A 27,927-nucleotide genomic window follows, 5' to 3' on the forward strand; every position below is an offset into this window, starting at 1 on the left:
TTCTCTACCATGTAGGAAAGTGCAAGGCACTGGTCCTGCTTCTCTGCAATACCTTTCCCATCGATGGTGAAGAAAGGGAGCAATAGTCCAGAACTTTTCGGGTACGTCCCACCAGGTTGCTTCTCCTAGCGTGGAAGAGAGCGGCTTCAATAGACAATGTCTTCCCGGATCGCATTGTCCCACATTCGCTTCTTCATCCGTATTTTTGTGCAGTCTCCCAGCAGGACTGTGACAATAGACCAGATATACTTAGCAGGGGCGGCTGGCTGTCAAAAATTCCAGCTTCAGCCTTCCTTCCCTTCTTTCTTTGCTCTTTAAGAGAGGCCACGACATTCTCAATTACCAATAACGTGAATCAAACATGGCGGCTGAATTCGAGCACAAGCATGGCAGAGAAGATGATGCCATGACACGATCAAGTGCTCTCAAAATCGATGAACTTCCAACTGCGCCAACACATCTCGAGCGGATCGATATTGCTGAAGCTAATCTGGTTTATGACGATGTTGAGCACGAGCCAGAGCTGCATCTCAGGACCTGGATAGCTCTCGTGGCAATGTTCCTGCTGAACTATGTGATCGTATTCGCCCTCTTGTCGCCACCAGCAGTTGTAAGCTATAAGGATATTAGTGTCTCTGCGCGCGAGTCTGATCTTTTCCAGCTCTCATATATCGGCACCAGTCTGCACAACACACGATCCGAGACATGGGTAGTGAATTCGTTGTCGCTGCCACAGGCCGTGTTGTCCCCTTTACTTTCCTCAGTTTCCGACGTTTTTCAAGTTCGCAAATCGCTCCTAGTCAGCACACTCACCATCTCCTTCATCGGCGCCGGCGTCTGTCCCGGGTCGCAAACCATGTACAGGCTTATTGGTGGCCACATCATGATTGCGATTGGGTTTTCGTGCACTCCACTGGCATATGCCATTCCCAGCGAAATCCTGCCTCGGAGATGGAGGCCAATCGGACAAGTCTGGGTCAATATTGCTGCGGCACTGGCGACTTGCACAGGACCTCTGATCATTGGCGCTCTGACCAAAGCCAATCCCGAAAAGGGCTGGCGGAGATTCTACGTGAGCGGCGCATTCCCTTTGCTATGCGGTTGGATGAAGGTGCTGACACTCTTATCCCGTAGTGGATTCAAATGGCTCTTTGGGGTGCCGCCGGCCTCGGAATTTTGGCTGGATATCGCCCGCCCAAAAGGCACACGCGCTTGGATCATCTCTCATTTGCACAGAAACTGACATACCTTGATCTTCCTGGATTTGGACTCCTCGGGGGAGGTCTCACCCTCTTTCTTGTAGGTTTAAACTTGGGCGGCGGCATGTATGCGTGGTCTGATGCTCGAGTCCTTGCCACATTGACTGTGGGAATTGTTGTGTTGTTGTGTTTTGGGATATACGAATGGAAAGGGACAAAGACAGGAATTCTGCACCACGACCTCTTCCGCGGCAGAGCAGGGGCTGGACGCACTTTCGCGGTCTGTGTTGGCCTCATTTTCGCTGAAGGGATTCTGTTGTTCTCATATGTCATTTTTTATCCCATTTTGTAAGTTTTGGATATGTTTGATATCATTCTCGCTTTGACTGCATCATGCTGACTGCGTCCAGGGTTCAATCCTTGTTTGACCGAGACCCGTTCATGGTCGTCATTCGCGAACAGCCATACTGGATTGCTTGCCTTCTTTCGACTGGAATATGGGGCATTATCAGCACAAAATTCAAGACAGTCAAGGCACCCCTTGCAGCAGGATTTATTATATTCACCGGCGGCATCGTGGGACTCGCCACAGTTCAACCCTCCGAGTCGACAAACTCGCTGATATTCGCCGGTCTTGCCGGCGTCGGTTTTGGGTCCTTGATCATTCTCATCGTTGCTGGCGTCCAGCTCTCCAGCCCTCACTATCTTATCGCCACCGCCACCGCTGTGACAGTTTCCTCTCGCGCTGTAGCCGCGAGTGTTTTCACAGCGATATATGCTGCGGCATTCTCCGACCGCCTGAAAGAGAAGCTTCCTGCATATGTGGCCAAGGCAGCCTTCGAAGCGGGACTTCCGCAGACCTCGATCGAAGCATTTGTAAAAGCTTTGGCCGCAGGAAATGTTTCATTTCTCCCGAAAATAACTGGTGTGAGCCCTGTGGTCGTTGCTGCCGGCCTGGCAGCACTGAAGCAGGCATATGCTGATTCAATAAGGGTGGTCTACATCATTGCAGCACCGTTCGGAATGTTGGCTATTATTGGTTGCTGGTTTTTGGGAGACTTGAGCGCGACGATGAATTATCGAGTCGATGCACCAGTCGAGGTGCTGACGGTCAAGAAGCATGATAGTGACAAGGTCGGCGCCTGACCTTCGGAATTTCGCATCTGCGGCGGGAAGGGAGCAAAACCCTTCTTAGTTCTCCCTGTGGTTTATGATGGCTTGAATAATCATAATGGTTCAAGATCGACTGTAGAGATTCCTGTACCGGATGTAAGGAACATCCAAAAGAATGGACGCGTACGGTTTGCCACCTCGATTGCGAAGGCTTCTTCTCTTTTCACGGACATTACCAAGCGATAACAATCTCTGGTTAAGTTCTCCTTTGGAGGACAAATCGTCCCGCATCATGCTTGTGACAGGTGGGACAGGTTCTCTTGCACAAAACTCTGCATGTCAGGGTCCAGATTCGCCAGGATAACATTCAGCATTCTCTGTGACTGGCCGTTCAAAAACCAGTAGAATTGCTCCTGCTTTGAGACGAGCACGCACCAGTACGCAACCAAGACCAGTGCTATGGAGTTGCCTGCTTCTATGAGACGCAAGAACTCATCTGGGAGCAAACGTGGCCAGCTCTCAATGCCATTCCATTGAGCCCAAGTGGTATTGGCTGCGTAGCTGCGGGAGTAGCTGGACACTAGCGCTGCCATGCCTTGGTCGAACATTTCAAGCTCCGCAGAATCTGGTGTTGGACCCGCGGAGATAATTCGACCCGGCAGAGAGGCGAGATGGGAGTATATTGCAGGAGGTATATAAGGATAACATTTGATGACTGGCCGAGGTGTAAGCAGCATACGATCTCGTCTGGATGAGAGTCTGGCATCGGCAAGTGCGATTGGGAGTGTTTTAGCGATGTCCTCAATGTGGGAGCTCAATCGGGTATCTGAGGGTAAGTTACTGCGTACCCAGGCTTCGGTGATGGGCTGCGCCGGAGCGAGCACTGACGCCTCTCTGCAGAGCTCTGCCAGGTGTCGGATGTCATCTATGCTGGTAATGTTGATTGATGTCGTCTTGAGCGCTGAGCCTTTTATTCGGAGCAGAGCATTCAGCTGGTTGATGGCGTAGGGTAGAAATGAACCATCTGCATCAGATACTATCTCCAATGGCCCCAATCCCTGAAGAACTTCGGAGGGGATGGCAAAACCAGAGGCTTCAGAGAAACTTCCCTTCATATTGACCAATAGATCGCATCCACCTCGCAGCAGAAGCATAAAGTCCAAAATTTGAGACAATTTTGGTTTATGTGGTTTCTCGTCGGCCGCTGGTTGATCTTCTGCATCCAGCAGGGCTTGGGCACAGAATTGAACGCCCAGTAAGCGCGCAAATGCCGCCAATGATGTGCTTGTCTCTGCTGTTGGTTGCTTGACAAGCTCCCTGAAAGTAAACAATCCGGCGGATTGATGGAGAAGGCCGTTGGATTGGTGCATCTTCCGTTGCTGGGCGTCCGAGGTTATAGCCGCTTGATGAAATGCAGCAACACCAAGTATGCCGTGCATGAGGAAAGGTTGAGTCGAGGCATGCAATGGCAGAGTATCAGCCCAAAACGTAAGGGAATCGTCTCCCCTTGTAAGCGACAGACTAGTACGAGTGATGTAGTGATGAAGGTACATGAGATCGCTCATCGGGAGTTCTGCGGCCGAGGACTTTCCAGAATTGCGGGAGTCGTCATCAGCCGGTGATGTCGGGGCAACTTGTGCATGGCTCAGGCGAGAGAGGCGTGGAAGTGGATGTGTGGTGGAGTCTGTTGGTCCTTTGTGGTTCGATGCTCCGTGGGCAGCGTTGACCTCGAAGTAGCGGATCTTATTGCCCTTGAAGAATGTCTGGAGGCGGACCCGCCGAGCTTGAATCTCGATGTTGATGGCAGATAGCTCTTTGTGACTTCCGTGGAGGTGTTGACTCATGCGCTTTTCCGAAATGTACAAATGGTCACAAGCTGGGAATTTGCATCGATAGCCGTCCGAGACTTGAAGATAGGGCAGAGGCGAGATATCTGGTGGTGGCTTGGGTACTTCAGCTGGGTCCAGCAGTTTTAATCTACCTATTCTCTCCAATAACTCTTGTCGCTCTCCTCTATATATTCGGTGACGCAGAAGGTGGCTCGAAATTGCTTGGGGCTGTATGGCAAATTCGCAGCGCTTGCAAATCACAAGTCCATAGTCGGGCATATAGGTCAGTAGTGCGTTCAGACGCTGGAACCGGGGCGAGCCATCGGGAATGTATTCCTGCATGGTGAAACGGGAGCAAGTTTTCGTAGAAAGATCGGTCCAAGTCCAGCCAGGCTCATTATATGTGTCTCACCAAGAGGCGGTGTTGGCCGGCCATGGATGGAATCTTATGCTTCTATACAATCTCGGCAATTCCGTCCTTGAGACAGAGCTCTCCGATCATGGATTGATTTAATGAAGGTGAAAACGGGTTGTGGTGTTTTTCCATCTTAGAGAGTCGAAATCTCTGCCTTCTTGGAAGGCCCCTTCAGCAACTTGGCTTGCTAAACGAATGTCATGGTGGCGACGGGCAGAGATTGGTCATATACTGCAGGAAGTCCTATCTAGAAGGAAGACGGGGATGGCTCGATGCCTGGGGCAGAACAGAAGTCGTGCTCGGGAAACCTCCTTAGTTAAATGCACTACTGGGAACCTTCCTCGGTTCATTCTGCCGCTGCGCAAACGGCTCAAAGCAGCGTCACCAGTGCATTGACTTCACTGAGTTATTCGTCCACGGGAAATTGATACGGTGGGCCAAATGAGCGTTGCCGCAAACCTCTGGCTTCTCAATGATATTTCAAATCCCAGTTTGCCTCCCTCTCTTAGAACATGACAGCATGTTTGGCGCAAACCAATGTAAATGTTTACTCTAGCGCTAGCTCCTCATGTGAGGTTTGGAGTATGCAAACTTCTCGATACCTGCTGCGTCAGAGAAGTGAGGAAAGGCAAGATATCATTTATTCGTCGACTACTCTTTTGCTGATAATCCAAGGGGATATTCTCAGCATTCCAGATATCTCCTATATCGCTTGGCCAGGAAATGAAAGACATTGGACGGGCGAGAGCGTGAGTAATATTGGCGAGTATCGACAGAAAATCTACGCAAGGCTGTAAATTGCTCCTACTAACATCTCCTCGCACACGGACATGACTGTCCCAAGACGAAGCTAATGAGGCCAGGTAGGAAGTAACATCTCGTTCCGTTGTCATTGAAGGGCATTGGAGGGCACTTCAGTGCCTTACTCTCCGGAGTTCCTTGCTTTGCTCCTATTTATGTCTATGAAACGTGAATGTTGACTCTGGAAGGCCACTGTCCGTCCCTCCACTTATCGAGTTGCGCATTTATTTTGTCCGCATCCAATCCTTTAATGACCTCAAAGGAAGTGGGTTTCAGCACCCCATCATCAATCAAGCTGGGCAACGCCTTGTAGAACTGGGCAGCTATCTCCCGAAACAAGACCGGTCGACAAACGAATTTCCTGAAGTTGTAACCTTGCTGCTTGGGTCCGACTTTGGTCTCGTCGACAGTATTTGGCCGCGAGACTGCTAGAGGTACCATGGTGCCTTTCTTCGAGTTGGACAACATGCGGATGCCCGGTGTGTGGTCGGCTCTGTTGTTGCAGTCGAGCACGTACAACAGGTCGTCGCCGACGATGTTTCGGACTTCGCGCTGGATGTCTTCATCCGACAAACTTCGATCAATCACATGCGTGGCGCCAATGGATTTGAGGTCAGCTTCCCCGTACTTTCCTGCGACAGTGACGATGGTGCCGATTCCGACCCATTTGGCAAGCTGAATTGCGGCCCTCCCGCACGAGGAGCTTCCTCCAATGATGACGATGCCGGTGTTCTTGTAGTCGAACTCCCGCGCCGATGCAGCCAGTGGGGATGGAATATCGAGACCCAGGGGCGTCAAAACTGCCACATACGCCGTCAACGGGTTCAGGATGATGGTGTCGGCTTGGTCAGGGCTGACCGAGCTGGGTAGAGGTGCGATGAAGTCGGCGTCGAGAAGAGCAAATTCCTGTGATCCTTTTGTGTCTGACACAACAGGATCTCCCTGGCCCATGACCTTGTTGCCTACCCTGAAGGCGTTGACGTTTTCGCCGAGTTTGACTATCTCCCCGACTATGTCGATTGCAAGAACCCCCGGCAGATTGTCCTTTCCGACAAAGTACGCAATCTCTCGGACTAGCGTATCATGTGGATTAACTGGGCAGGTAGCGAGTTAGCTGGCATTCTTTTTCTCTCTGCCCACAAGAGGCTTTTGGCAGAGATACTCACGTCCTGCGATGGAGACTTTGACAAGAACTTGGCCCGGGCCTGGCTTTGGGATGGGCCGCTCAATCAACTCGACAGGCTGCGCCATTGCGACCACTGCAATAGCTTTCTGAACAGACATTTTCGACTTTTCGATCTTGTTTCGTTTTTCCCTTTTTGATATGCCACTTCCCAAGGCTTTTGAGAGACCGACAGTTCCCTGATCACAGAGAGCCGTTTATATCGACCGCAACGCAGACAGTTCCAGCTTGTGGCTTATGCATATTGCAGCGGATTTGGAATCATATGTCGTGCTTCGCGTCTGAATGGTATAGCGGCCTAAAAGTCAGGTGCTGCACATGGTCAAGAGTGCTTGACACACCCTGCCCATCTGCGACGTGCTGTCTGCCATGGCCATGTGGCCTGACGCAACGGCGAATTGCCGGCCACAGCGCGTTGCAGCATCCTCCTCTAATCGCTCGCTCGATGTTATAATACACCCTTATGAGAAGTTCGGGACGCATGCTTTGGTTATTTAGGCTTAAAGCAGCGGACATAAGCCACCACTCTAAACATCTGTTTCCGAAGGCAATGCCCTCGTCATAGCGGATCAGATTAATAGACAGATCACTATTCACTATTAAGTGGGGTTATGTAGGCTCTTCGTAATCAGACCGCGTCCCCCTTCCCCTGGAGCCCGTATGAATAAACTCCAGGCTTTGTTATATGATTACGAATCGAAGGCTATTATTATTGGGTTCATGTGCAAGGTGTGTTCCTAGGTATGTATGATGACCTATCTCAGTACCTTCACCCTGATTGGGGTACTTAGGTACCTAGGCATGTAAGCCCACAAGCCCACCGATACGACCACATTGGTACTTGCTTACAGAAAGGCCTGTGTTGATGGTGACCGTGGCGTACGTTCTCTCATGACTAAGCCGCGTACCGTTTCCTTCGCCCTTCGCCCAATGGCTGCTCTTGAGCTAATGTAGAGTAGTCATGAGCTCAGTTCCTGGTCCCCCCAGGGTTGGGATCTTGCCTTAAAGCAGGTGAGCATACGAGGAGGCCGTGAACCTCCTTACGGGGTCTATAGAACGTCTGTACGTTCCTTTCGGAAAGACAACCCACCACAAGCACACCGGGTTCGATGTAATAACAGGTAGTTTTTTCAGAGATCACTTCTACTGTTTCTGGCATTCTGAGACACGCCCCAATTCCAAGCGAACGCTGGGCGGCATCTGTTCTTTTCCTTTTTTTTTTCTTCTTTTTATTTCTCTTTGGTAAATCCAGGTTTCTTTAGGTTTCTGCGTCCGCTCCAGGACGTTTTATCCATCCATCTCTCCATCTTCGGCGACCAGACCCAGGAACTCATCCCCGGCATCGTCAAGCCCTGATCCAATGTCGCTCCGAGAAAGCAGCGCTATCCAAGACCGGACTTCCCTGTTACTCGTCATCCAATTCTGGATAATGCCTGTAAATCCCCATACTATACTTCAGCCTCCTGTTACTGGCCAAATAACTCTTAATCTTGTCCAATGCTTTGACCCTCTCATAGTGTGCAAACACCTTCTCATACTTACCACTGCTCCTCAGCTTGCCTACACACTTAGGGAACGCATAAGTCACTCCATCCAGCGTCTGAAAGAGCACCAAGTCCGCATAAGTCATCTTCCCGCCGTACAGCCATTCACCTCCACCCGAGGCAGGCCCCGAGAGGACCCGTTCAAAGTAGCTCAGAAACTTGGGCAGGCGAACGGCGCGGTAGTCAGCGGCTTTCTTGAGGGCCTCTTCTTTTTGTTCTTCATAGTAAGCTCCGCTGGCAATGGGATGATGAACATCATGGGGTTCATTGGAGAGTCCATCAAGTGCCGTCAACGCAAGTGCATTGACGTGGTACATTCCGGCGCTATCCTCGGCGACGTCGGGAACCAGACCGAGCTTCGGGCCCAAGTAGGCGAGAATATTGGGTGTCTGGGACAGGAGGGTATCTCCATGTTGAAGAATCGGCGGAGCGAGTGGTGGCGGGTTGTTGTCATCCCCGATATTCTTCTCGCTGATCTGAGCCATAACTGCATTGACGCCGGCGTCGGTCTTATTGGATACGTCGACGTAGGGGGTACCTGTAGCTTCAAAAGCGAGGCGAATGTGTTCGCCTCTGCCTGGAATGCCGGGCCAGTAGATCAATTTGTAGGCCATCGAGTCGTCGGCCTCAGCTGCTGTGTCAGCGCCGGTTTTCTGGCGCTTGGAAGAGCGGGTTGAGGTGGCCATGTTAATGTAGCGCCAGTGGATGAGGGGCTGGTGAAAGAGTGAGATGGCCCTGGACTTCCCTGTGAGGTTGAAGTTTGCTGCTGGTGAGGAGGTGGTGACTAGGACTCTGGAGCCTTGTGTGAGCTTGGAGACAACTAGAGTAAATTGTCTCATCTAAGGCTTCCACAAGGGCGAGGCGGGAAGAGGTCGAGGTGGAAATCCCCAAGGCGTACCCTCGGCACGTCATACGATGGGGCTTATATAGTGGAATGATATGTCTCCGGTGCCGAACCGCGTCAACGGACTATCATTTATCCGGTTCCGGATCCTTGGCATCCCCCTCACACTTCCTTCTCCACCTCCACAGCTTCGCCTTTCCCCGGTGCAAGACATCACCATCTCTGTTTGGGGGCCTTGCGCCCGTTTTTTGCTGGACGATCATTGGCTATGTCTCTGTTCAACCGACCTCATTCTGCAAGAACGTTACTGTACTCCAGCATCAAGGGCCATCAGATCTGTCGTATAAACCCATCTTCAACAGAATTCCACGAGCGATCATATCGTCTACACAGGAGAAGGTCATTAGCAATACGACACTCAAAATGACCTCTGTCCAAGACTCCCTCATCTTCGGCAACATCCTTTCCACTCGGGAATCGGCCGCAATCTGGTCCGACAAGACACGCACCCAGTGCTATCTCGCATTCGAAGGCGCCTTGGCCAAGGCACAGGCTCGGCTGGGAATCATCCCGCAAAGGGCGGCCGAGGAGATCATCAAGTTCTGCTTGGACGTCCGGAATGTGGACTTTGAGGATCTCCGCCAACAGACCGAGCTGATCGGGTACCCGGTGCTGGGCGTGGTCAAGCAGCTGGTCAAGCATATCAATGCCATCGAGCCGGGACTGGGCGAGTGGGCGCATTGGGGAGCGACCACGCAGGACGTGACGGATACGGCGACGGTGATTCAGCTGTGGGACACAATGAGTCTCTTCGAGAAGACCCTCGAGGAGATTATTACCTCACTTCGGCAGCTGGCGGACAAGCACAAATCCACTCCAATGGCGGCCAGATCGAATTTGCAGCAGGCGGTGCCTATGTCATTTGGCTTTAAGCTTGCTAGATTACTCGCCACGTTCCTTCGGCATCGTGAGCGGCTAAAGGATGTTGAAGCGAGGCTGACAGTGCTGGAATTTTCTGGGGCGGCGGGAACGTTGGCGACATTGCCTCCTTCACAGGATCTTCCTCTGCTCGGCCTCGAATGCCAGCGGGAACTTGCGAAAGACTTGAACCTCAAAGTCCCCGAAATAGCATGGCACACGGAGCGCGATCGCATCGCCGACTTCGGCTCTCTTTGCGCAATGCTCACCAGCACGTGCGCCAAATTCGCCCTGGACGTCAAACTCATGATGCAGACGGAAGTGGGCGAAGCTTCGGAGCCATACGTTCCCCACCGTGGGTCAAGCAGCACGATGCCGCAAAAGAGGAACCCCATCTCCTGTGCGTACATCACCGCCATGTCGGCCACGGTCAGGCAACTCAGCGCGAGTCTTTTCGAGGCGATGGTGGAGGATCACGAGCGCAGTACCGGCCCATGGGAGATCGAGTGGATCGTGCTGCCGCAGCTCTCGACCTTGACGCACGCCACCTTGAAACACACCGCGGAGCTTGTGGCCGGGTTGGAGGTGCACGAGGGCGCAATGAGGAAGAACCTCGACATGTCCAAGGGCGCGATCGTCAGCGAAGCCGTGATGATGGGACTGGGCAAGACGCTTGGTCGCCAGTACGCACACGACGTCGTGTACGACCTGTGCCGCAGGTCTCAGCTCGAGGACCGCCAGTTGCTGGACCTCCTGTGCGAGCACGAGGAGATCAGCAAGAAGATGACGAGGCAGGAGTTGGCCAAGCTGTGCGACCCGGGAAGCTATCTGGGATATAGCGAAGCCATGGTGCAGAAGGTCCTCAAATTAGCAGATGAGCCCCCCACGCAAAGGAAGTCTAGTCTGTTCTGAGGGGCGGGCCCCATGTGGTAGATGATGTTTCGGCCGAGACTCGACTGTCTCGTGCTCTTAGCGTTTGCTCTTCTTAGAGCGCTTGGAGGTCGAGAAGTCGCTGTCGAAGTCGCTGTCCAGAGGCGAACAAACTCGCTGCGACCGGCGGATAGTACCATTTCTCGGGTTCTGGTTTCCGTCTTCTGAAGCTGTTTTAGTGGCATTGGCATTCGTAGCGTATCTCTTCGATAGTCCTGGTCGCTGGTTTATTTGCAGTTCTTGCGTGCTATTTTCTGTGGGAAGAACGTGATCACGAGTATTGCAGTCTTTCCGATGGCGCCTCTGGTTCTGGAGCAGGCAGTCGAAATATCTGGCCAGAGCGAAGATGGCGTATATTCGTTCACAAGATATCGATGAGAACGGCTAGGAGGGGCGCTGGCGAATCAGCAGTTCGGGAGCTCTTGGGACTCCCGCAGCGATATAAATATGTTGACGGGTTTTGCTATTCGCGATTTTTTCCTTCGCGGTCCTCATACTAGATGCCGGAACTTAGCTCCTCGTCGAATGCTTCATCCGGTAAGCCCATCTATCCCCGGATTCTATATTTAAAATGGCTGCTTGGTCAGTTTACTTTCCCGATGGAGGAGCAGTTTGGGGACCAAATATTGATCGGGGGGGAGCAAAGTTTCATATGGACTTGGTTGTAACCTTTCGACAGATTTTCTCAGGAACAGGCGCCGCGGGCAGATTGAGAAGTTGGCCTCACCATCATGGGCTACAGAGAGAAGCGACGAACGAGAGATAATGTGGCTCCCATGCGATATAGCTATCTGTGCACGCACTGCTGCTTGTACTCCTCCCTGGTCCATGAGCTCGTAGCCACTTCCTCGTCGATACCTGTACGAACCTATGTATCTCGAATATATCCCTGTCCTCGCTTGATGGAATGAGTGAGGTTGTTGTCTCCTAACATCGCTAAGTCGCCTTTGAAACCCCCCTGTCCGTCTTGTCGCCCCGGTCATCGTCATCACTAGACTGCGAATCCTGCAGCCCCCATTATGTCCGCTTGTCAGGAGCGACTCGGGGATGCTCTGCCTGAGCCGGCTAGGCAAGGTCAACTGACAAACAGCACACCCTCCCCGTTGTGGGAGAGAAAAGTACACCTAACTTATACCAACAAGATTTCCCGCCTTCGGGAAGAAGTGATGTGTCTCAGAGGCATGGTTATCCAGGGACGCACAATGCCATTTTAGCGCACTTCGAACAAGACCCAGTGGACGGGGATGTGTGCGTTTTGAATATATTCCTCCAATGGCATCGCCACGAGAAAGATCAGAAATACTTACCTTGTGCACGATGTTCCCAGATTTCGACTCTTGGTCGTTCCCTTGCCCATCCATTTTTCCACTCACGGTCCAGTGCTGTCGCTCGTGCGACGTGGCCAACGTGCTGGGCCAACACGACGTCCTTTTCTTCTTTAGGCCCTTTGACGAGGATCGCTTGGTTTAATGCCGTCTTGTTCCGAGGCATTTGGACGACTATCGCCATTCTCTTCAGCCTCATCTATCGAACCAATCCTGCCCGGCCTTCGTGATCATCCCGCCGGTACTTGTCACCCTTGGGAGCATTGAATGGAGAGCGAAGAGAAGCTTCACCAAACCTGACGCGCTGCCAGCTGTTGCGCCAGTGGTCTCGGGCCGTCATGGAAAAAATTGCATGGCCTGGGTCTAGAGAATCTCACTTCAATTCCAACATCCGGCCAGATCTCCGCAAACCTGCTCGATGTCAACGGAAAGTCCAGATTGTCATGCGACATCGAGAAAGAGGCGCAATCCCCAGCCTTCAGAACGTCGTCTCGGAAACTCTAGAAAATGATGGTTGTTGTGTTTGGCCGACAATTGGGCAGCGCCTTGGTCCTTTCGCATGTGGAATCCGGAAATGCTCTTTCCTGTTCCAGAGTTCGTCTTCCACCACTACTTAGTCTCCGACGTCTTGACATTCGCCATCTGCACAGAGCATACCTAATCTCTGCGAGTGAGCCTCTTCCGCAATATCATACTCCGGGACCGCCCCGTGGATGTTATATGAACTCAACCAAGTTTCGAAACGGTGGCCATTGAGCCTTTCACCAGACACACACACCTCTACACATCCCAATCAAGGAGGACCATAAGAGCATTGAAACCGGCAGATACGGCAATTGAACGAACAGCTTTAACCACCGTGAAATCAAAATCAACAACCTATTCCATCAACCTCGTCACAACGGGGTTCTTTCTCTCTCTGGAACAGAAAGGACCATCCGTCGACGTAATGGCCCATTTCGGCAATCACTGGCTTCAACAAGCTGTTCAGTCTTAGGGAACGGTTGTTTGAAAACCCTCGATCGTTTCCATAGTGGCTGATACCCATGCGTCCCAGACCAGTTTTGTCATGTTTCGACGAGTTTGCGGCGGTTCCTGTCTACGGAATCTTGTTTACTGTTTTGGGGACAGGGGGAGGTATTGAAACCAAAAAATTTCACGATTTTTCGGCGGGGCAGAGACAGTATGTCCAAGATCGTGCGCGAAGTATTGCTCTGGGAGTAATGTGTATGTATATAGCCACTGCATACATATACAGAGCACCATTACATACCACAACAGACGGGAAAAGTCCACGTCTGCCCAGCAATACCATTATCGATGCTCCCGCTTTCTTTTCCCCGAAATTTTCGGATTTCCACGTGCTGAAAGCAGAAATCCTCACTCGGAAGGATATTCAATGGGCTCCCGGGTCCTTTTTTCAGCTTTATGCTCTGCCGGTGCATTTTGACTATGGGAACTATGCTTGCAGACTAGAAGCCCAGTGCCTGGTTGAAGGCGTCAGCGGCCTCCTGTCCGGTTTGTGCCTGTGCAGCGGTGGCGCCCTGGTTACATGCGTCCAGAGCCTGCTGAGACGCTTTGCACTTGTCGTTGAGTTGTTGGCCTGCAGGAGTCTCCTTGTTAGCTATGACTGGGTCTATCTGCCTCTGACGGACAACTTGCGGGGTGAGGGGCAGATCGCAACGTGCTCGCAGGACAAGGACGAGCAGCGGTGCGACGACTTACAGATGAAGTCCGTGATGACCTTGATGTTCAGCGCGGAACCGTGCGGGAAGAGCGTCAGGTCGTGTGGCTCGAAGGCGGGTTGGTTGCGGCCGTCGAGGCCGTCGGCGAACTGGGGATCTTCTGTTAGTATGGACTAGTCCTGAGTGGAGGTTTCATGGCAGTGGTTTCGCGAAGAATGTCCGAAAAAAGAAGGGACGAACTCACGATGATGGTCGGGTCGGGACAGGAGCCCAAATCCAAGCTGGACGATCCCGTGGCCGCAGTGGAAGTGCCAGTTGTAGCAGCGGACGCCGTAGTGGTTGTGGTAGTAGCTGTGGTAGTGGCTGCGGTAGTGGCTGCAGCCACAGAAGAGGCAGATGTAGTGCTTTCTGCTGCATCAGGGGGTGCAACGCATTCTGTCGCCGTAGCCGAGTCAGCACCTGTGGCTGTAGCATCCGATGCACCTGTAACAGCTGCGGCTCCGGCAGAAGCAGTGGCCGAGGCAGCAACAGCAGCATTGACTTCGTCTTCCGTGACGTCTTCGACAAGCAGATTCTGAGTGAAGATACAGCCCACTGGGTCGTTCTGGTCATCGCAGCTGTTCCCCTTCGCAGTCGGGTCACCGATCGTACCGGGAGCAAAAGTGCCGGACTGCAGGGCGTCGAGCGGGTTACCTCCAATGTTGGCAATCTGAACAGCGAGCGCTAGAGCGATGTTTTTGTTGACCGTTGCAGCATTGTCAGAAGCCGGATCTTGGTGCTGGGAGATGGCAGCGATTTCCGGGTTTTCGGCTTGGATTGCGGTGCAAGGAACAGATGCCTGTCCAACAGCTCCGGTATTGCGCTCAAGAGCTCTGTAGATCAAAGCAGCCGTCATACCGTCGACGTCGCCAGCAGCTTTAGCGTTGGTGAAGGCTCTGTCGGCGGTAGCTTGTTGAAGACAATCCGTATTAGAGATATCGCCCTGTCCGGCGGAAGCAGCAGCATTGCCCAGAAGACCGAATACAGCATCCACGATGTTGTCCGGATTGTCTATTTTCAGGAATTGGTTCACAATTGTAAGGAATTTCTCGTGCGAGTGTTCCTGCGGCACCTCACGTCGGCCAAGTTTGGAATTCCAGACCACAGATCGGGTCTGCATATCATGGCCTGGACTTCGCCCGATATGAAGATTTGCCGGTCGGGCAGTCGTGACATCAATCCCCACCGCGAGGAGGACGGAAAGACAAATGGCTGGTCTCATTTTGGGCGAGTTTCTGTGTTCCGCTTATGTTGTCGTAAGTGTCGTCGTAACGAGCGTTCTGGGTCGCTGATCGAAGTTACTGAATCTGCCGTAATAATACAATATAGGCCACAGACCCGATCTGTTCTCCAGGAACAGTCTGAATTGAAGGTGAAAAAATCAGAAGCAAAGAGAGAGTGTTGGTAAGAACGAATGTTCACGATTGAGCTGAATCAACAGGCTGGAGAAACGGAAGAGAGGGAAGGAGTGAAGTCCGTGCATATATACCTTGGGACTTGGGATTGGCATTCCTCGAGCCCCCCGCATGGACTGCCTCAAAGAGTGCTGGCGTGCGTTAGATGTTTCTGGAGCTTTGTACTAGCATCTCGAGAGCAAAATTTGTCTCTGCCATAGCGAAGGTTTTGCGGAGGAGCGAGAGCAGGTCTGACTACGACAGCCCCATTCTTAGTGCTTCATTGGATACCACAGGCTACCACAATAGTAGGTGAGGATGTGCAGCTTCGGATCAGAAGGTACCGGCCCCTGGTCATGTCACGGAAAGGTTAGCCAGGCTAGCACGTGGCGCTTGATTGAGCTTTGAGCCATTTGTTGGAGCCTCAAGCTTCAGTTTGGGGGAAAGATGGCGGCAGGATGAGATTACTTTGGTGTGTGAAGGAGTTGAAGACAGCAGAGAGGTGTGTCATGTTCCAACACTCAGCCAGATCGTGCAGCGTGTCGGGTCTGGGAACGATGGCGGCTGAAACGCCGGAAGGACGACGAAGCGGCCGGCTAAACTCTGAACCCAGGGATGGGACGTTATACACCTTGTTTGACTGACACAGTAGATATCACACTCCTGGATCATGAGATGGCATAATACACCTACAGGATTCTAGCGCTTTACACGCGATGCAAATCTTCCAGAGGTGAGGGGGTATGGGAGGACATGACCAGATATTAGGCTTTTCCATTTCGGGTATCAAAGTCTTGGACTATTCTTGGCGGTGGGTCTCCGGCTTAGGGCGGCGTCGCTTTTTTCGGAAGCCCTCAGATGCCATTATGATCAGTGCTTCTTCATTCTACTTGTACTCCATCCTATCTGATTCGACCTCTTGCTGTGTCTCCTAACAACAATAACAACTCCTATTCGCAGCTACAGAATCGCTCAGACATCTGACACCCTTCGCAATGGAAAACGCCGTGGCCACTCTGTCCCCGTTGTCATCAAAGTCGTCCAGGAGTCTATCATGCCAGTCGTATCCAAAATTTGCCAGGCTGGGCCAGTCTCGTGGCCCCACGCCATGAGAGCCAATATCAGCCTGGACGGTTATCTCCCACCGGCGCCCATTCGGGCTATACCCTCCAAGATGCGGCCCCCGTATCCAGTACCTTTGTTACTTGTGGGTGCCTTGAGACCGGATCCAGGGGCTGGAATACCCGAGTATTTTCCAGCTGTTGGCTTTTGCAGCATACTTACGGGTCGAGGCCGTCCTGGTAATGCTGACTTGGCCTCTCCACTGTTTCCGCTGGTCTTGAATCTATTCGGACTCGCCAATGCTGACGCTGAATTTGGTCTCCCGTTTCCATCCTCACTTCGAGGTGGACTCACGGGCTGTTGTGGCTGTTGCAAGACGCGCTGCTCTTCTTGCTGAGCGCTCATTGCCAGGAATAGATCCACCTGCGCGACCAAGTCACCCTTTTCTACCCTTTCTTGTTCGATTTCCTTTCGTAGTGTCTCGGTCTCGGCGGTAAGTGAATCAACTTGACCACGAAGCCCCGCTGCTTCGGCTTCGAGCATTTTCTTCTCGGCGTTCGTCTCTTCGTTCCACCGCCGAAGCTCTTCAATCTGCCCCTCCATCTTGGAAACGGCCTCGCTTTGTCCCGGAATAATGCCGCTCATGGTTGCTTCTTTCTCTGTTTGCAGCTTCAGAACTTCTTCTTGAGATGCTTTAAGCTCCATTCGAAGCTGTTCAACTTGCTTGATCCATCGTTTCTCATAGCTGACTTTGAGGTCTGCCACTTTTCTCTCGTGTTTGCTCTTGTACAACGCATGCAACTCGCGAGCCACTTTTTCTGTGGCATCCTTGACGGCAAAATCAATGTCAGCGCTCAACCCGGGTGTTGCTGGAGCGTTCGTCTTCTCGGGGCTAGGTGTGCATTTGACGCGTTCAGATCGCAGGGTGTCAAGGGAAGCCTGAAGCTCGAGGATCCGCACTTCGTGTTCCTCCGCTTTTCGTTCGGTTTCTTCGACCTGTTTCCGAAGCTTTTCCTTTTCCCGTTCCTCGAGAAAGATGTTCTGTTTGACCTCCCTAAGGACTTCCTCCATCTCTCGACTTCGACGCTCCAGCTCCTCCTTTGCATGTTCTACCTCCTCTCGGGAGGCACGCTCGTTTCGGAGTTCCTCGCTCGTCTTTCCCACTCTTACTTCGGCGTCAGTGACTGCACGTTTCAAGGCCATGACCTCAGCCTCCTTGCCTGACAGAGTCGCTTCGAGACCTGAGATTCGCGACTGCAGTTCGGATCGAAGGGTCTCTAGCTCCCGCGGCGTGATGGTGGGGATTGAACGTGGAGTAGCCATTGGTTCGAGGTCAATATCCAACAGATCCATTCCTAGCCCGGTCGTTGCGCCATACATACTGTGCCTCTGGCCGGCAGGTGTTGATGGGACAGCTTTGTCTCCGAATGTAGCTTGGTCCTGCTTTTGCGGAGAGCGGCCTGAAGCTCGTTCGCGATCCACTGAAGCTTGTGACCGATGTACCGGGCTTGGATTGACTTTGATCGGGAAGCCTTTTCTCCCGGAGGGACTTCTTCTTACTGGGCGTTGTACAGAACCGGGAGGGGGCATCAAAATATTCGTTTGCCCCGTGAAGTTCATAAGATCTGTAGGAGAGTCATTGAAATAGGTGTTTCTTCTGGGGGTTGCGTCGTCTTCCTCATTCGATGATATACTCCGCCTAGATGCAGACAGCAGGCGCAGGGGGCGTTGAGCAGTGCCGGGGGTACTCGTGATTACGGAGGGTCTGAGTTGTTTCGAGGGAGACCAAGGCTCCTGCCGAGTCTGTGATGGCGTTTCTCTCAGGTTTGCGAATCTGGTCATGTCTGTGGGAATGGCAGAGATGGTGCTAAGGTCGCCGATCGTATCATCGTGGATAATTTTCTCATCCATACTCAGAGTTAAGGTCATAGTCTCAGATTCGTCCTTCGCAGGCGTTTCGTATTCTGTAGACACTCCAACCCCATTGTCGAGGGCGTGGTGTATTATTGATTCGTCCAAACTGCCATTCTGCGCTTCTGCGTCTTTCTGCATTGCATCAACCGCACGCGTCAGGCCTTCATTGAACCTGAAGGTGGGCTCGGCGGGAGAGCCTGGGGGAGAGCTGTCGACTTTCGATTCGTCTTGTAAGCGGTATTTAATGGGCGAAAGTGGCTTCCGCGGACTGGATGTCTGACTAGAGGGTGCAGCAGAGGAAACAGGAATGTCCATGGCAGGAAGCGAAAGATTAGGAGGATCAATTGGGGTGGACTGCGCGAGAGTAGAGGTGGACATGGTGCTAGGAGATTTAAGAGCTTCTGGAAGAGGTTTCTGGGGAAAATCGAGCTTGACAGGGGAGGATCTGGAGTTCTGCTTGGCGGGCGACAGGGAAGATAGCGGCTCAGGCATTGTGTCGGTGAGGGACATTGCCTGCTGATAGGATACTGAGAGAGGTACGGATGCAAGATTTGGATGTGAGGAAAGCCATCAGGCAAAAAGGCAGTATGATGATGAGTGTAATTCCAGAGGGGGGCAGTGTTATCACAAGATTGCGTGTTGATAGCGCAAAGGACATGTGTCAAGGCACGCCTCGTTGTCGTTGCGCTGGGTGACAGACCAAGTTGCGGTGATAGAAACTCCCTTTGGTGCCTTCGCTTCCCCTTCCTGCGCCCCTGTCGATATTGGGATTGGGTTGGATTGGGAATTGCAGGCGGTGTGGAGCCCGATCGGATAAACAATGCCAAGGGGCTAGACGCGCGCTAGACATGCGCTAGACCTTGAACGGCTTGTACCTGAATCTCTTCCACTGAACCTGCGCCCTGCAGGGTGCGCCGTGTCCTGTAGCATGAACACCGAAATGCCAACTCATCAATTGTTCTCCCCTGCATATGACCTGCATCAATACCCCTCCGCATCTCAGTTGTTGAGAGGTCGAACGCCTCCATAATTGTCACGCTTATGTAGCTCTCCCCTCCTGCTTGTCACCCCTCTATTTGGTACAAACCTCCTGAGGATCCTCGCCACACTGAGGCATCTATCCTCAAATCCGCAATGCTCGTCCTTTCTGCAGCGGCGCTGGCCTTCGCATCGATCTTCTGCTGTCTCTCTTTCCACAGGAGCCGGGCCACTCCATTCGCTGCCAGCCGAGCCCCTTCACAGCGCGTCCCCCGCCAGACGCCCTCCCTGACAAGATTGTCGTCGACTTCTGCACCCATTTTAGTCTCCTGCGTGCTACCTGCGTCGGCAGGACCATATACCCTCAATATCCGCGATGCCCAAAGTGGACCTTTCCAGATGACATGCTCCGTTAAAATTGCTTGATTTGTGTTGAAAGAAGCCCCGCTGAGGCTGCCGAAGCTGCTGATTGTGGAATCCCTGGGTCTGAACAAGAAGACGGTGCCCCAGAGCCGCATTGAACAGACACTAATGGCGCCAATTATACCTTCTAACTCCTCCAATGCGAGCTCCTGTCTCAGAAAATGCACAAATTTCTCCGAAAACTGCTTTGAGAGTAAATGCCCAGCGTCAGGGGAAGGGGCCAGCAAGTCTGCGATTGTCGAATGTGAAAACTCCAACGATGAATTCAGCACCTGACTGAAGATTGCAAATAGCAAGAAAGGCTCTCGATTGCCAAGTTGGGAGGGAGGCACCCCGGTAAGGGTGGGTTGTCTGATGCCCCTATCCAAATCCGCAGCAAGAAGTCCAGTCATGCGCAAAAAGTTGCCAAATGCCATGACATGGATGATGTTCGGTCGCCGTGTACGAGAGAACCTTTCGCCTGCCTTCTGCGAGAGGTAAAGATCTCGAACTCTCGCACTGATTCCATATCTGAAGCACAGGTCGTCGAGTAATAGATGAGTTTGACTGTCGGCTAACGCTAAAATACGCGAATTGCTCAACCTGAGGTTCGGAACGTCGCCATTGAGATTTGCATACCGCACAATCTGTGCCAAGATCTCCGCTGGAAGTTCGGAAATGGTTGTCATCCTGAATAAAGCCAGACAAAGCCTCCAAAAAGGTCAATTGTACCTATGGGCGGATTGCTCTCTTGATATACGCCACATCAAGAAGCATGTCCCTCTAAAACCTCATGGGCAGAGAGTTGATTAGTAGCGGCAGTTGATTACTCCTCTACGAAAGCGCATGGCGCCATCGCCACATGCAGTAATTGTTGCTACTCTATGCTGGCATCCGATTGCATGATTGACCGTTGCGCAACTTCATGATAACGGAAAGGCGGCCCCGATCTTCTTCATCTTAAGGTCCTCATCTCCGTGACGGGGCAGGCTGAAAAAACCGGCGATGGATGAATGATTCTCCGAATTAGCAGAAACGCGACCGAGGCTGGTCCGCGAGGCGGAAATTTCAGGCATTGAAGATCCATTGCTTGAACTTCTTAGCTTATATTTCTATACTCTTCAGTTCACACTCGGACCTCTACATTCCAGAAGCTGACTGAGCGTTTGATCATCCCTTGATCTGTCCCGCACCAAAGATCTTCAATGATTTTTCAGCAATTCTTCACGGCAGCAGCACAACGAATCCGTCTCCCCAACCTGCGGTTCGCCGAACCATGTGTTTGCTCGGTGCCCGATGCCTTCCAACTACGAGACATTCGATCGTGTTGATCCTTACAAATGCTGTTTCTTCAAAACAAGACAGCTCAGTTAATGACGGGTATCTAGGCAATTCGCAGGTTTCTGCTCCTACCATTTGACGAACACGGTTCTCTTAGTGTCAAGTCTCGGAAATATTTGCTTGGAGCACAGGTTTAACCCTTCCCCTTGACCAGGCGATCATGGCAATGCAGAACATGATGTCTCCGCATTTCATTAGGTTAAGCCAACCAAAACCACAAACTTAACGCGTCCTTCGCAGTGCAGTATGGCAAAGGCGAGAAGTGTGTATATGGTCGCGCGTCCTCGCGCCCTGTATCTAACTTACCATTTCTATATGCCTTCCTTCTTTCTCTGACAATCTCTCTCTTCGACATTAATTTGCAGCGCAGGTTGCGATTCAGTATCTGCTGCTTTGATTTACTGGATTTAGCTCCCCTGATTCTTGGCAACGACGCATCGACTCAGTCTTTTACTTCTGATTATCATAAATGCTTCTGTCTACGGCAGATATGCCTATCTTCCGAAACGTGCAGAGATCCCGTACGGCCCTAAGGGTATATGCTCTTCTTCTGGGAGGACGGCGGTCGAGGTTCAACCGGTCTACTTCGGGGGTTACGTTCCAAGAAATACATCATTGACCCTTTTCGGGATGGCCACTCCTTAACCGTCACAGATGCCCCTACAGTCGTTTTCATCCTCTCTTGTATTACTACAGTTATAAAGCCGACCGCTGGAGACGACCAGTAGCCATCAGACGCAGGCGTTACCTTCCCATCCCACCTATGGACATCATCAATATACCCGAATACTGCACAGATGCTTAGCTCTTCGAGACAGGACACCATGTCTCCCATTCAATCTATACTACTATGGTCTTCAATCGGAGAAACCGGATCTTCCTTCACCTCGTCTGGATCCATATCAAAGAGCCAAATGCCTACTCCGACGGCCAACGAAACGTCCTCTGGCTCAAAAGAGGCTTCAACACCGACATATTCTTTCAGTCAACGAGCAATCCAACACCATTGAGCTCTACTTCCGAATCAATAACTTCCTATTCTAGAACATCCCCTCTAGCATCACGAAAGCTCCGCTGGTTATTGGCGACGGCATACCGTCCGGCAGCGCCACGTTACTCCCCACTTCAAGCCCCATTGTTTTGGCCTTCAGTGATATCAACATCACGAGACCAAAGTGTCGAAATATTGATAAGCGGCAGGCTACCCCGCCATCTATGGGCACCGCTTCGCCTGTTGCGGCCGTGAACCTAGTTACTATCCAACCCTCAGTACCTAGTGGGACCGCCACCTCGATTGTGGGGAACGCGGTTTGACAGGATAATTGCGACGATGAAAGCAACTACAACCCCGATCTTCCGATGATTTCTATAGAAAGACCCAATGAAAAGAATTTCAACAATCAACGCCGATGCACATCATACTTTAAAGCCGATGTCTTCGGGCCGAGACAACTTGTCCCCTCACAAGTACTCCGACCGATTACGATTATGAGACGGCGGGTTCCTTGTCCTGGCAGTCTAACGTCGTGCAAGACGAGATGACCGCTTTCACGCGATAACTGGCTCTCAGTTTACCATTTCCCAATCTGAGATCTAACAATCAATCAACATAATTAGAAGGACCAAACTTAGTTATTGCCACAACCAGTTCTAGACTAAAGAGAATAGAAGATGCGTCTCAAGACTCATGAAGAAACCCAATCATCTCCCTTTCCCAGTCCTTTCTGCGCTCTTTCGAGTTTCTTACTGATGACTCTGCCTAGCCAGAGATCTTCGGTTCTGTCCAATCCCTCTTCAATATCATAGGCTTCGCCTCCCATTATAAACAGCGCCCTGCCATTCAACCCAGCTTGGGAATCGTCCCAGTCAATCCCCCCAACACTTCTTCGAAGATTAGTCTCAGTATGTCCCTCGGCTTCATCATACCAGACCGCCCCAGTTCCAGGTCCAGCAGCCATCACGCCGCAGATTATCTTAGCGATATCTGCTGGGTCATTGACAGGGTTTCCGCCGGCCATCCACGCATCCTGAATGCCAGCAACCATCTGGGTAGTAGTCATGCTTGGACAGACAGCGTTGATGCGCACGCCAAAGGTGGTAGGCGTCCACAACCGGAGCGATCTCATTAAGCCAAGAATTCCATGTTTGGTGGCTTGGTAAACAAAAAGTCCTGGCGTCTCCTTAAAGCCGGCTTGGGAGCTCAACGTGGTCAGAGAGCGGTCTGTATCGCCCCTGTTGTGCGCAAGATATTGGAGAGCGATGTGAGTAAAGTACAATGTGCCTTTCAGATTGACGTCAACCACTAGATCAGGTGGTGGATTCTGAAGAGATTCTATGCCATCCGGTTGGAACCAACCTGGTTGCTCGATCACTCCTGCGTTGGCCACGGCGTGATCGACACGACCATACTTCTCGAAAGCAAATCGAAAGAGGGCAAGATTGTCTTTGTACTTAGTGACATCTGTGCGAAGGTAGTCACCGACTGCCTTCTTGGGTGGTACGATGTCACCAAACACCACCTTCGCTCCGAAGGAATCCAAGAGAAGGACGGTTGCGGCTCCAATACCGGTTGATCCGCCACTCAAAACGATGACCTTGTCCAAAAAGGCGGCCGAGGACAAGCTCGGATGGCCTGGATTGAATCGAGCCATTTTTCCCTGCTGCCCGGAGTGAGTTGTTTTCGAGTGCTTTGTTCCTGATCAAATATAAAGCGCGGACAGCAATTGACAACATAAGTATTTCCCAACTCCGCTGGGCTAAAGGATTGTAACCTTAAACCGTATATTTCAACCCTTCGAGGATAGCACCAGGTACTGTGGATACAAGTTTTAGCTTCTTCGGATGTCCTTAGCTGTCGGCTCTTCATTTCGGACATGAACATCAATGTCGGAGACCAGAACTTACGAATTTTGATGTGGAGTTTATGTTTTGGTCGGTTAGAGGTAGCCAGATAGAGTACTTCGTACTAAATCAACAAGGCAGTAACTTTGCGTTGTTTCATACCAGAATACCTGCTGGCTAATGAGACATACACTCGTTCCACGTTGAGACTTCCGGAGGTCTCGTCGCTTTCTGACCTCTTCGGACAGCGACTTTCGGGAACGGACACCACGTCACTAAGATAGAAAGTCTCGAGCTAAGCAGCAAAGACAGACAGAAGTCCGTTTAGATTTTTGTTCAATATTGTTTTGAATCGTCTACCACACGTAAAATCATGTGTATTGGCCGGCTCGGAATAGATGCGTTGGGTGTATTCACCCGCCATTTTGCTTCCTCTTCGTTCCACTCTACAACGGCAACCCGCGTGTTAAGATATGTGTCTGTGCGCAAATCCCATTTGTCAGCGACGAAACAAAAGCAGACTCGCAGCTCTACGGAACCCGAGAATCTTCGAGTTCATGACCATGAGCGCTAGATATCAGGATCTGAGAACACACAGAGAGGGATGGTACTGTTCACGTGCGCTTCAGGATAGCGGTTTCAATATCGTCTTCGTCTATGATTAGACGTAGAGTCAACCAATTTTGATTTATATACTCTCTAGCATAGCCTCCGGAATTGATGGACTCCACCCAAGCTGCCACCAACGAGGAGGCCGTCAAGCTCTTCGGCCACCTCGTCTCGGGCACTTTTGTTTCGCAAATTGCTGGTACCTATGGTGCCAGAGAGCATAATAGTCAGACAACTCATAGAAGGCAAGATGTCAACGAAGACGAAAAGAGCTTCGGACATTCAGAATGGATGAGGTCAGACTGAAAAACTGGACACGGGCGATCACTAATATTCATTTCTCGTTACAGAATTGTGTTGCCATGTCCCGAACACGGGAAAGTGTTTTGGGCGATATTTCTGCAGGAGCCGCTACCAAAGCAAGCTTCTTTCATCGTGAGGGAGACCGCGGGCATTTCCAACCATAAACCCTGAAGAGGCTTGGACATGAAGCCGTCCTACCCAATTGGTATCTTCAATATTGAGATTACCTACGACTATGGTTCCGAAAGAGTGGAGTCTTCGGGCATTTAAAGCATCGGAAAACCGCTCCATAGGGTGCCCCAAATTTATCGGGTCTTTGTAACCCTCGCAATACGCCTTCCGTGCGCTTCGGAAAGGACGTTCCGACGTGTGTGTCGGGCGGCTGAGAATTTCATGGCAGAGACAAGGCGAGGACTGATCTAGACCACAATCCTGCCGTAAGAGCGATAGTTTCTGCTCAAGGATCAGTAAAGCTCAGGTTAAAGCGACCTTCGCCCACCCCTTAGGATCAAACCGTTTTATAGCAATTACTTTTGTCGTTCGCGAGTAACCTAGGTAGTGAGGCTAGTGAGCAGCACCAGTCCCTACGACGCCTCGTGAAACAACCTGAACTAATCAGACCCAAGTCAACTCAGCGAGTAAATGGTGCCATGACTAATCCGGTGGAGCACAGCTACCACAGCACAGCCGCAGTCAATACGAGTACATTCATTGCACGGACCCAACGACCTCGATGCGCAGTACCCTGCCTCTAGTCAAGACATGAGAATGCCATCGTCGACAAGATTTGTTACAGCTCGTCTTTCCTCGTCTCGCCACCACGTTCAACCTTTGCTTCCCCATTTTTCTTCGGGGAAGAGGGCGATTCGCACACCGCCGCGGTCCCAACCTCCATGCGGTAGACGCACTTTTCGCTCTCGCTGACTTTCCAAATCTCCTCGTTTTCTGAACAGGCAAGAATGACCCTCGTGCTCCTGTTCGGTCCGTTCCAACAGTGCTGCCCGTTCTCGTATTTCATGACCAATCTCTCGCCCGTGCCCAGTCCCTTGCCATCGGTGGCTGACGGCTCATCGACATATTCCGTGTCAAACCCCACGAAATTGCCCATCCCCGTGTGGGCCCCTCCTTTCTTGGGCTTTTGCTTCGTTGAGGACATGAAGCACAGCTCGTATTCATACTCGCCGCTATCCTTGGAAATGCAGGTATCTTTTAGCGCGCGGAAAATGCCTTCGGGACCGTAGTCTTTCTCGAGATCCTCGCGGAACCGATTGATGTCGTTGTCGGCATTGCGCACGTCCCGTTCGGCGTCGGAAAGCGTCTTTTTCGCGTCCTGCACGGCCTTTGACTCTCGAGCAGTGGCAGAGGAGTCGCTGGACGAGTCGGCCAATATGCCATTTTCGACCAGGATCTTGCGGAACGAAGAAAGCGTCTCATCGAGCCATATGCGGAGCGATTGTGGTAAGTAGGCGCTGAATTGGTAGAGTGCCGCCACGTCTGACTCTGCCTCTGCGGATGAATCATCCTCGAACTCGGCCCAATTAATCCCGTTTGTCTCACTGTCTTCCACAAGCACGGCGTCGAGGTCGCGGTCCTCGGCCTCGGTCCAGGTATCGTCCGTGTCTCTCGCAGCGTAGTCTTCCCATCCGCGAACGGCGCGTTTCACCCCGTCGTCGTTGAAGTTGGGGTTATGTTCGTCCTTGAGCGAGGCGAGAATGCCTTCTAACTCGGTGATCCGGGCGACCATGCTGTCTCTTTGCGACCTCGTCTTTTCTAAATGGCTCCTCAGTTCGTCGATTCGGGATTTAGCCAGGCCGACAAGGACACCCATCTTGCCGCCGCCTTTCCCTCCAGCTTGTCCCCTTATGACCTTTAACTTCTCCCTCTTCTCAACCTCCTTCAGATTCTCCTCGGCCTCTTTGACGTTGATCTGAAACCCCTTCAATTTGATCTCTGCATCCTCGATCTTCATCACAACTTCCTTCTTTAGCCGCGCGGCCTCCGCCGCGAGTTGGGACTTCCTCTTCAACGCCGCCCTGAGGCTCTTCTGGAGCGTCTCTTCAATTTTCCTATGCTCTTTGCCGATCTGTTGGCACCGATCCTCACACTTGATTCCCCCGACACTAGCCCACTCATCTGATCCATCGCAACATACGTCATAGTCGCATTTGCCATCGTTCACACTCTCAAACCTCAGATATGCGGGGACGTGGCCTTTGTTTTTGCAGTAGAACCCCGGTAACGCAGGCGTGCTGTTTATCGACGCCCCAGCAGGGGCGTCTGGTCCCGGGTGATATAGTGGAGGTGATAAGGGTGAGAGATAGGAGCACGCCGAGGTGCCCGGTTCATCTGAGCCGTCGGGGCAGTCGCAGAAGTCGTCATTGACGCGGGAGAAGGGGACGGAAATCGAGGGGTTTGAGATGCATGTGAAGGTATGTGATGGCGAACTCTTGTAGAATTTTGCAACTGTCGACACACAAGGCCCATCAATTAGCCACTTGGGACATCTGAGAGCCATAAATGAGAAGCAAAACAGGACTCGAGAGGTTACAGAAGATCGAGGGACATTTTCTTACATTCAGGACCGACGCCTCGGGGCCGTGACGACTCGGACGCCCTCGTTTCTGCTGCCCAAGCCGGGGACCCGAGCAAATAGGATAGTATGAGTAGTTCTGACCTCAGAATCATGTTGAGGTCGTGAGAAGACGGTCAGTCCACGGGCCGAGTCTGTACGGAGCACCTGTGTTGCGGTCTCTGTTTCAACATGAAAGTTGTCCGCAATTGAGATCGGGCCACCTTCCCCAGATAAGCAGCTGTTCAGGGGTTGCTGCACGTCACAGCCTTGTGACGTAGACGCCTCCTTTTTCAGCCTCTTCGTTGCCGTTGGCATATGAACAAGGGAATGGCTAAGTCGACGATATCTCTTACGGGCGAGGCACATTTACCCGCCAGTGTGTCAGCCATGTGTGGCGACGCGTGTCTGTCATAGTTCAGGATATTGATGAAATAAGCTCTGGCTGTCGATAAAAGACACATACTCCCCACAGAGGCACAAGACAAGATGGCTTCCTGGCCAAGAACTCTGCACCACTGGTTCGTGGTCAACTTGAGAATTTTATTATTTGGATATGTCAGGTTGAACAGAGCTACAGCCCGAGCTTCCGGTCAAATTGCAGCTGGGGGATCTACCACCCCGTCCTGACCGTCCCGGTACCATGGTTCCCAAATTGCACAATCAGAGGTCCTCAGAAATGGGGTCTC

At 51.8% G+C, this 27,927-nt stretch overlaps 10 protein-coding genes across 10 annotated transcripts; 2 read left to right on the plus strand and 8 right to left on the minus strand.

Moving 5' to 3' along the window:
- Nucleotides 1-361: 361 nt before the first annotated feature.
- Nucleotides 362-2,345, plus strand: Z519_04047 (uncharacterized protein; the record flags this gene model as incomplete). Its single annotated transcript, XM_016761793.1, has 4 exons — nucleotides 362-610; nucleotides 662-1,072; nucleotides 1,135-1,547; nucleotides 1,610-2,345. The coding sequence occupies 4 exons, from the start codon at nucleotides 362-364 to the stop codon at nucleotides 2,343-2,345; spliced, it is 1,809 nt and encodes a 602-aa protein (XP_016622131.1).
- A 257-nt stretch (nucleotides 2,346-2,602) lies between these two features.
- Z519_04048 (uncharacterized protein) lies at nucleotides 2,603-4,483 on the minus strand (the record flags this gene model as incomplete). The annotated part of the gene is made up of 1 exon (XM_016761794.1): nucleotides 2,603-4,483. The coding sequence occupies one exon, from the start codon at nucleotides 4,481-4,483 to the stop codon at nucleotides 2,603-2,605; it is 1,881 nt and encodes a 626-aa protein (XP_016622132.1).
- A 1,033-nt stretch (nucleotides 4,484-5,516) lies between these two features.
- Nucleotides 5,517-6,641, minus strand: Z519_04049 (uncharacterized protein; the record flags this gene model as incomplete). The annotated part of the gene is made up of 2 exons (XM_016761795.1): nucleotides 5,517-6,451; nucleotides 6,524-6,641. The coding sequence occupies 2 exons, from the start codon at nucleotides 6,639-6,641 to the stop codon at nucleotides 5,517-5,519; spliced, it is 1,053 nt and encodes a 350-aa protein (XP_016622133.1).
- Nucleotides 6,642-7,945: 1,304 nt separating this feature from the next.
- On the minus strand, nucleotides 7,946-8,770 carry Z519_04050 (uncharacterized protein; the record flags this gene model as incomplete). The annotated part of the gene is made up of 1 exon (XM_016761796.1): nucleotides 7,946-8,770. The coding sequence occupies one exon, from the start codon at nucleotides 8,768-8,770 to the stop codon at nucleotides 7,946-7,948; it is 825 nt and encodes a 274-aa protein (XP_016622134.1).
- Nucleotides 8,771-9,351: 581 nt separating this feature from the next.
- Z519_04051 (3-carboxy-cis,cis-muconate cycloisomerase) lies at nucleotides 9,352-10,758 on the plus strand (the record flags this gene model as incomplete). Its single annotated transcript, XM_016761797.1, has 1 exon — nucleotides 9,352-10,758. One exon carries the CDS (start codon nucleotides 9,352-9,354, stop codon nucleotides 10,756-10,758), a length of 1,407 nt encoding a protein of 468 aa, XP_016622135.1.
- Nucleotides 10,759-13,573: 2,815 nt separating this feature from the next.
- Z519_04052 (uncharacterized protein) lies at nucleotides 13,574-15,047 on the minus strand (the record flags this gene model as incomplete). The annotated part of the gene is made up of 3 exons (XM_016761798.1): nucleotides 13,574-13,704; nucleotides 13,827-13,935; nucleotides 14,031-15,047. The coding sequence occupies 3 exons, from the start codon at nucleotides 15,045-15,047 to the stop codon at nucleotides 13,574-13,576; spliced, it is 1,257 nt and encodes a 418-aa protein (XP_016622136.1).
- Nucleotides 15,048-16,353: 1,306 nt separating this feature from the next.
- Z519_04053 (uncharacterized protein) lies at nucleotides 16,354-18,687 on the minus strand (the record flags this gene model as incomplete). Its single annotated transcript, XM_016761799.1, has 1 exon — nucleotides 16,354-18,687. One exon carries the CDS (start codon nucleotides 18,685-18,687, stop codon nucleotides 16,354-16,356), a length of 2,334 nt encoding a protein of 777 aa, XP_016622137.1.
- A 572-nt stretch (nucleotides 18,688-19,259) lies between these two features.
- On the minus strand, nucleotides 19,260-20,264 carry Z519_04054 (uncharacterized protein; the record flags this gene model as incomplete). Its single annotated transcript, XM_016761800.1, has 1 exon — nucleotides 19,260-20,264. One exon carries the CDS (start codon nucleotides 20,262-20,264, stop codon nucleotides 19,260-19,262), a length of 1,005 nt encoding a protein of 334 aa, XP_016622138.1.
- Nucleotides 20,265-22,601: 2,337 nt separating this feature from the next.
- On the minus strand, nucleotides 22,602-23,567 carry Z519_04055 (uncharacterized protein; the record flags this gene model as incomplete). The annotated part of the gene is made up of 2 exons (XM_016761801.1): nucleotides 22,602-22,797; nucleotides 22,843-23,567. The coding sequence occupies 2 exons, from the start codon at nucleotides 23,565-23,567 to the stop codon at nucleotides 22,602-22,604; spliced, it is 921 nt and encodes a 306-aa protein (XP_016622139.1).
- Nucleotides 23,568-25,459: 1,892 nt separating this feature from the next.
- On the minus strand, nucleotides 25,460-27,354 carry Z519_04056 (uncharacterized protein; the record flags this gene model as incomplete). The annotated part of the gene is made up of 2 exons (XM_016761802.1): nucleotides 25,460-27,132; nucleotides 27,243-27,354. 2 exons carry the CDS (start codon nucleotides 27,352-27,354, stop codon nucleotides 25,460-25,462), a joined length of 1,785 nt encoding a protein of 594 aa, XP_016622140.1.
- Between the last annotated feature and the right edge of the window lie 573 nt (nucleotides 27,355-27,927).

The sequence above is a fragment of the Cladophialophora bantiana genome (assembly GCF_000835475.1).
Source record: "Cladophialophora bantiana CBS 173.52 unplaced genomic scaffold supercont1.5, whole genome shotgun sequence".
Lineage (NCBI taxonomy): Eukaryota > Fungi > Ascomycota > Eurotiomycetes > Chaetothyriales > Herpotrichiellaceae > Cladophialophora > Cladophialophora bantiana.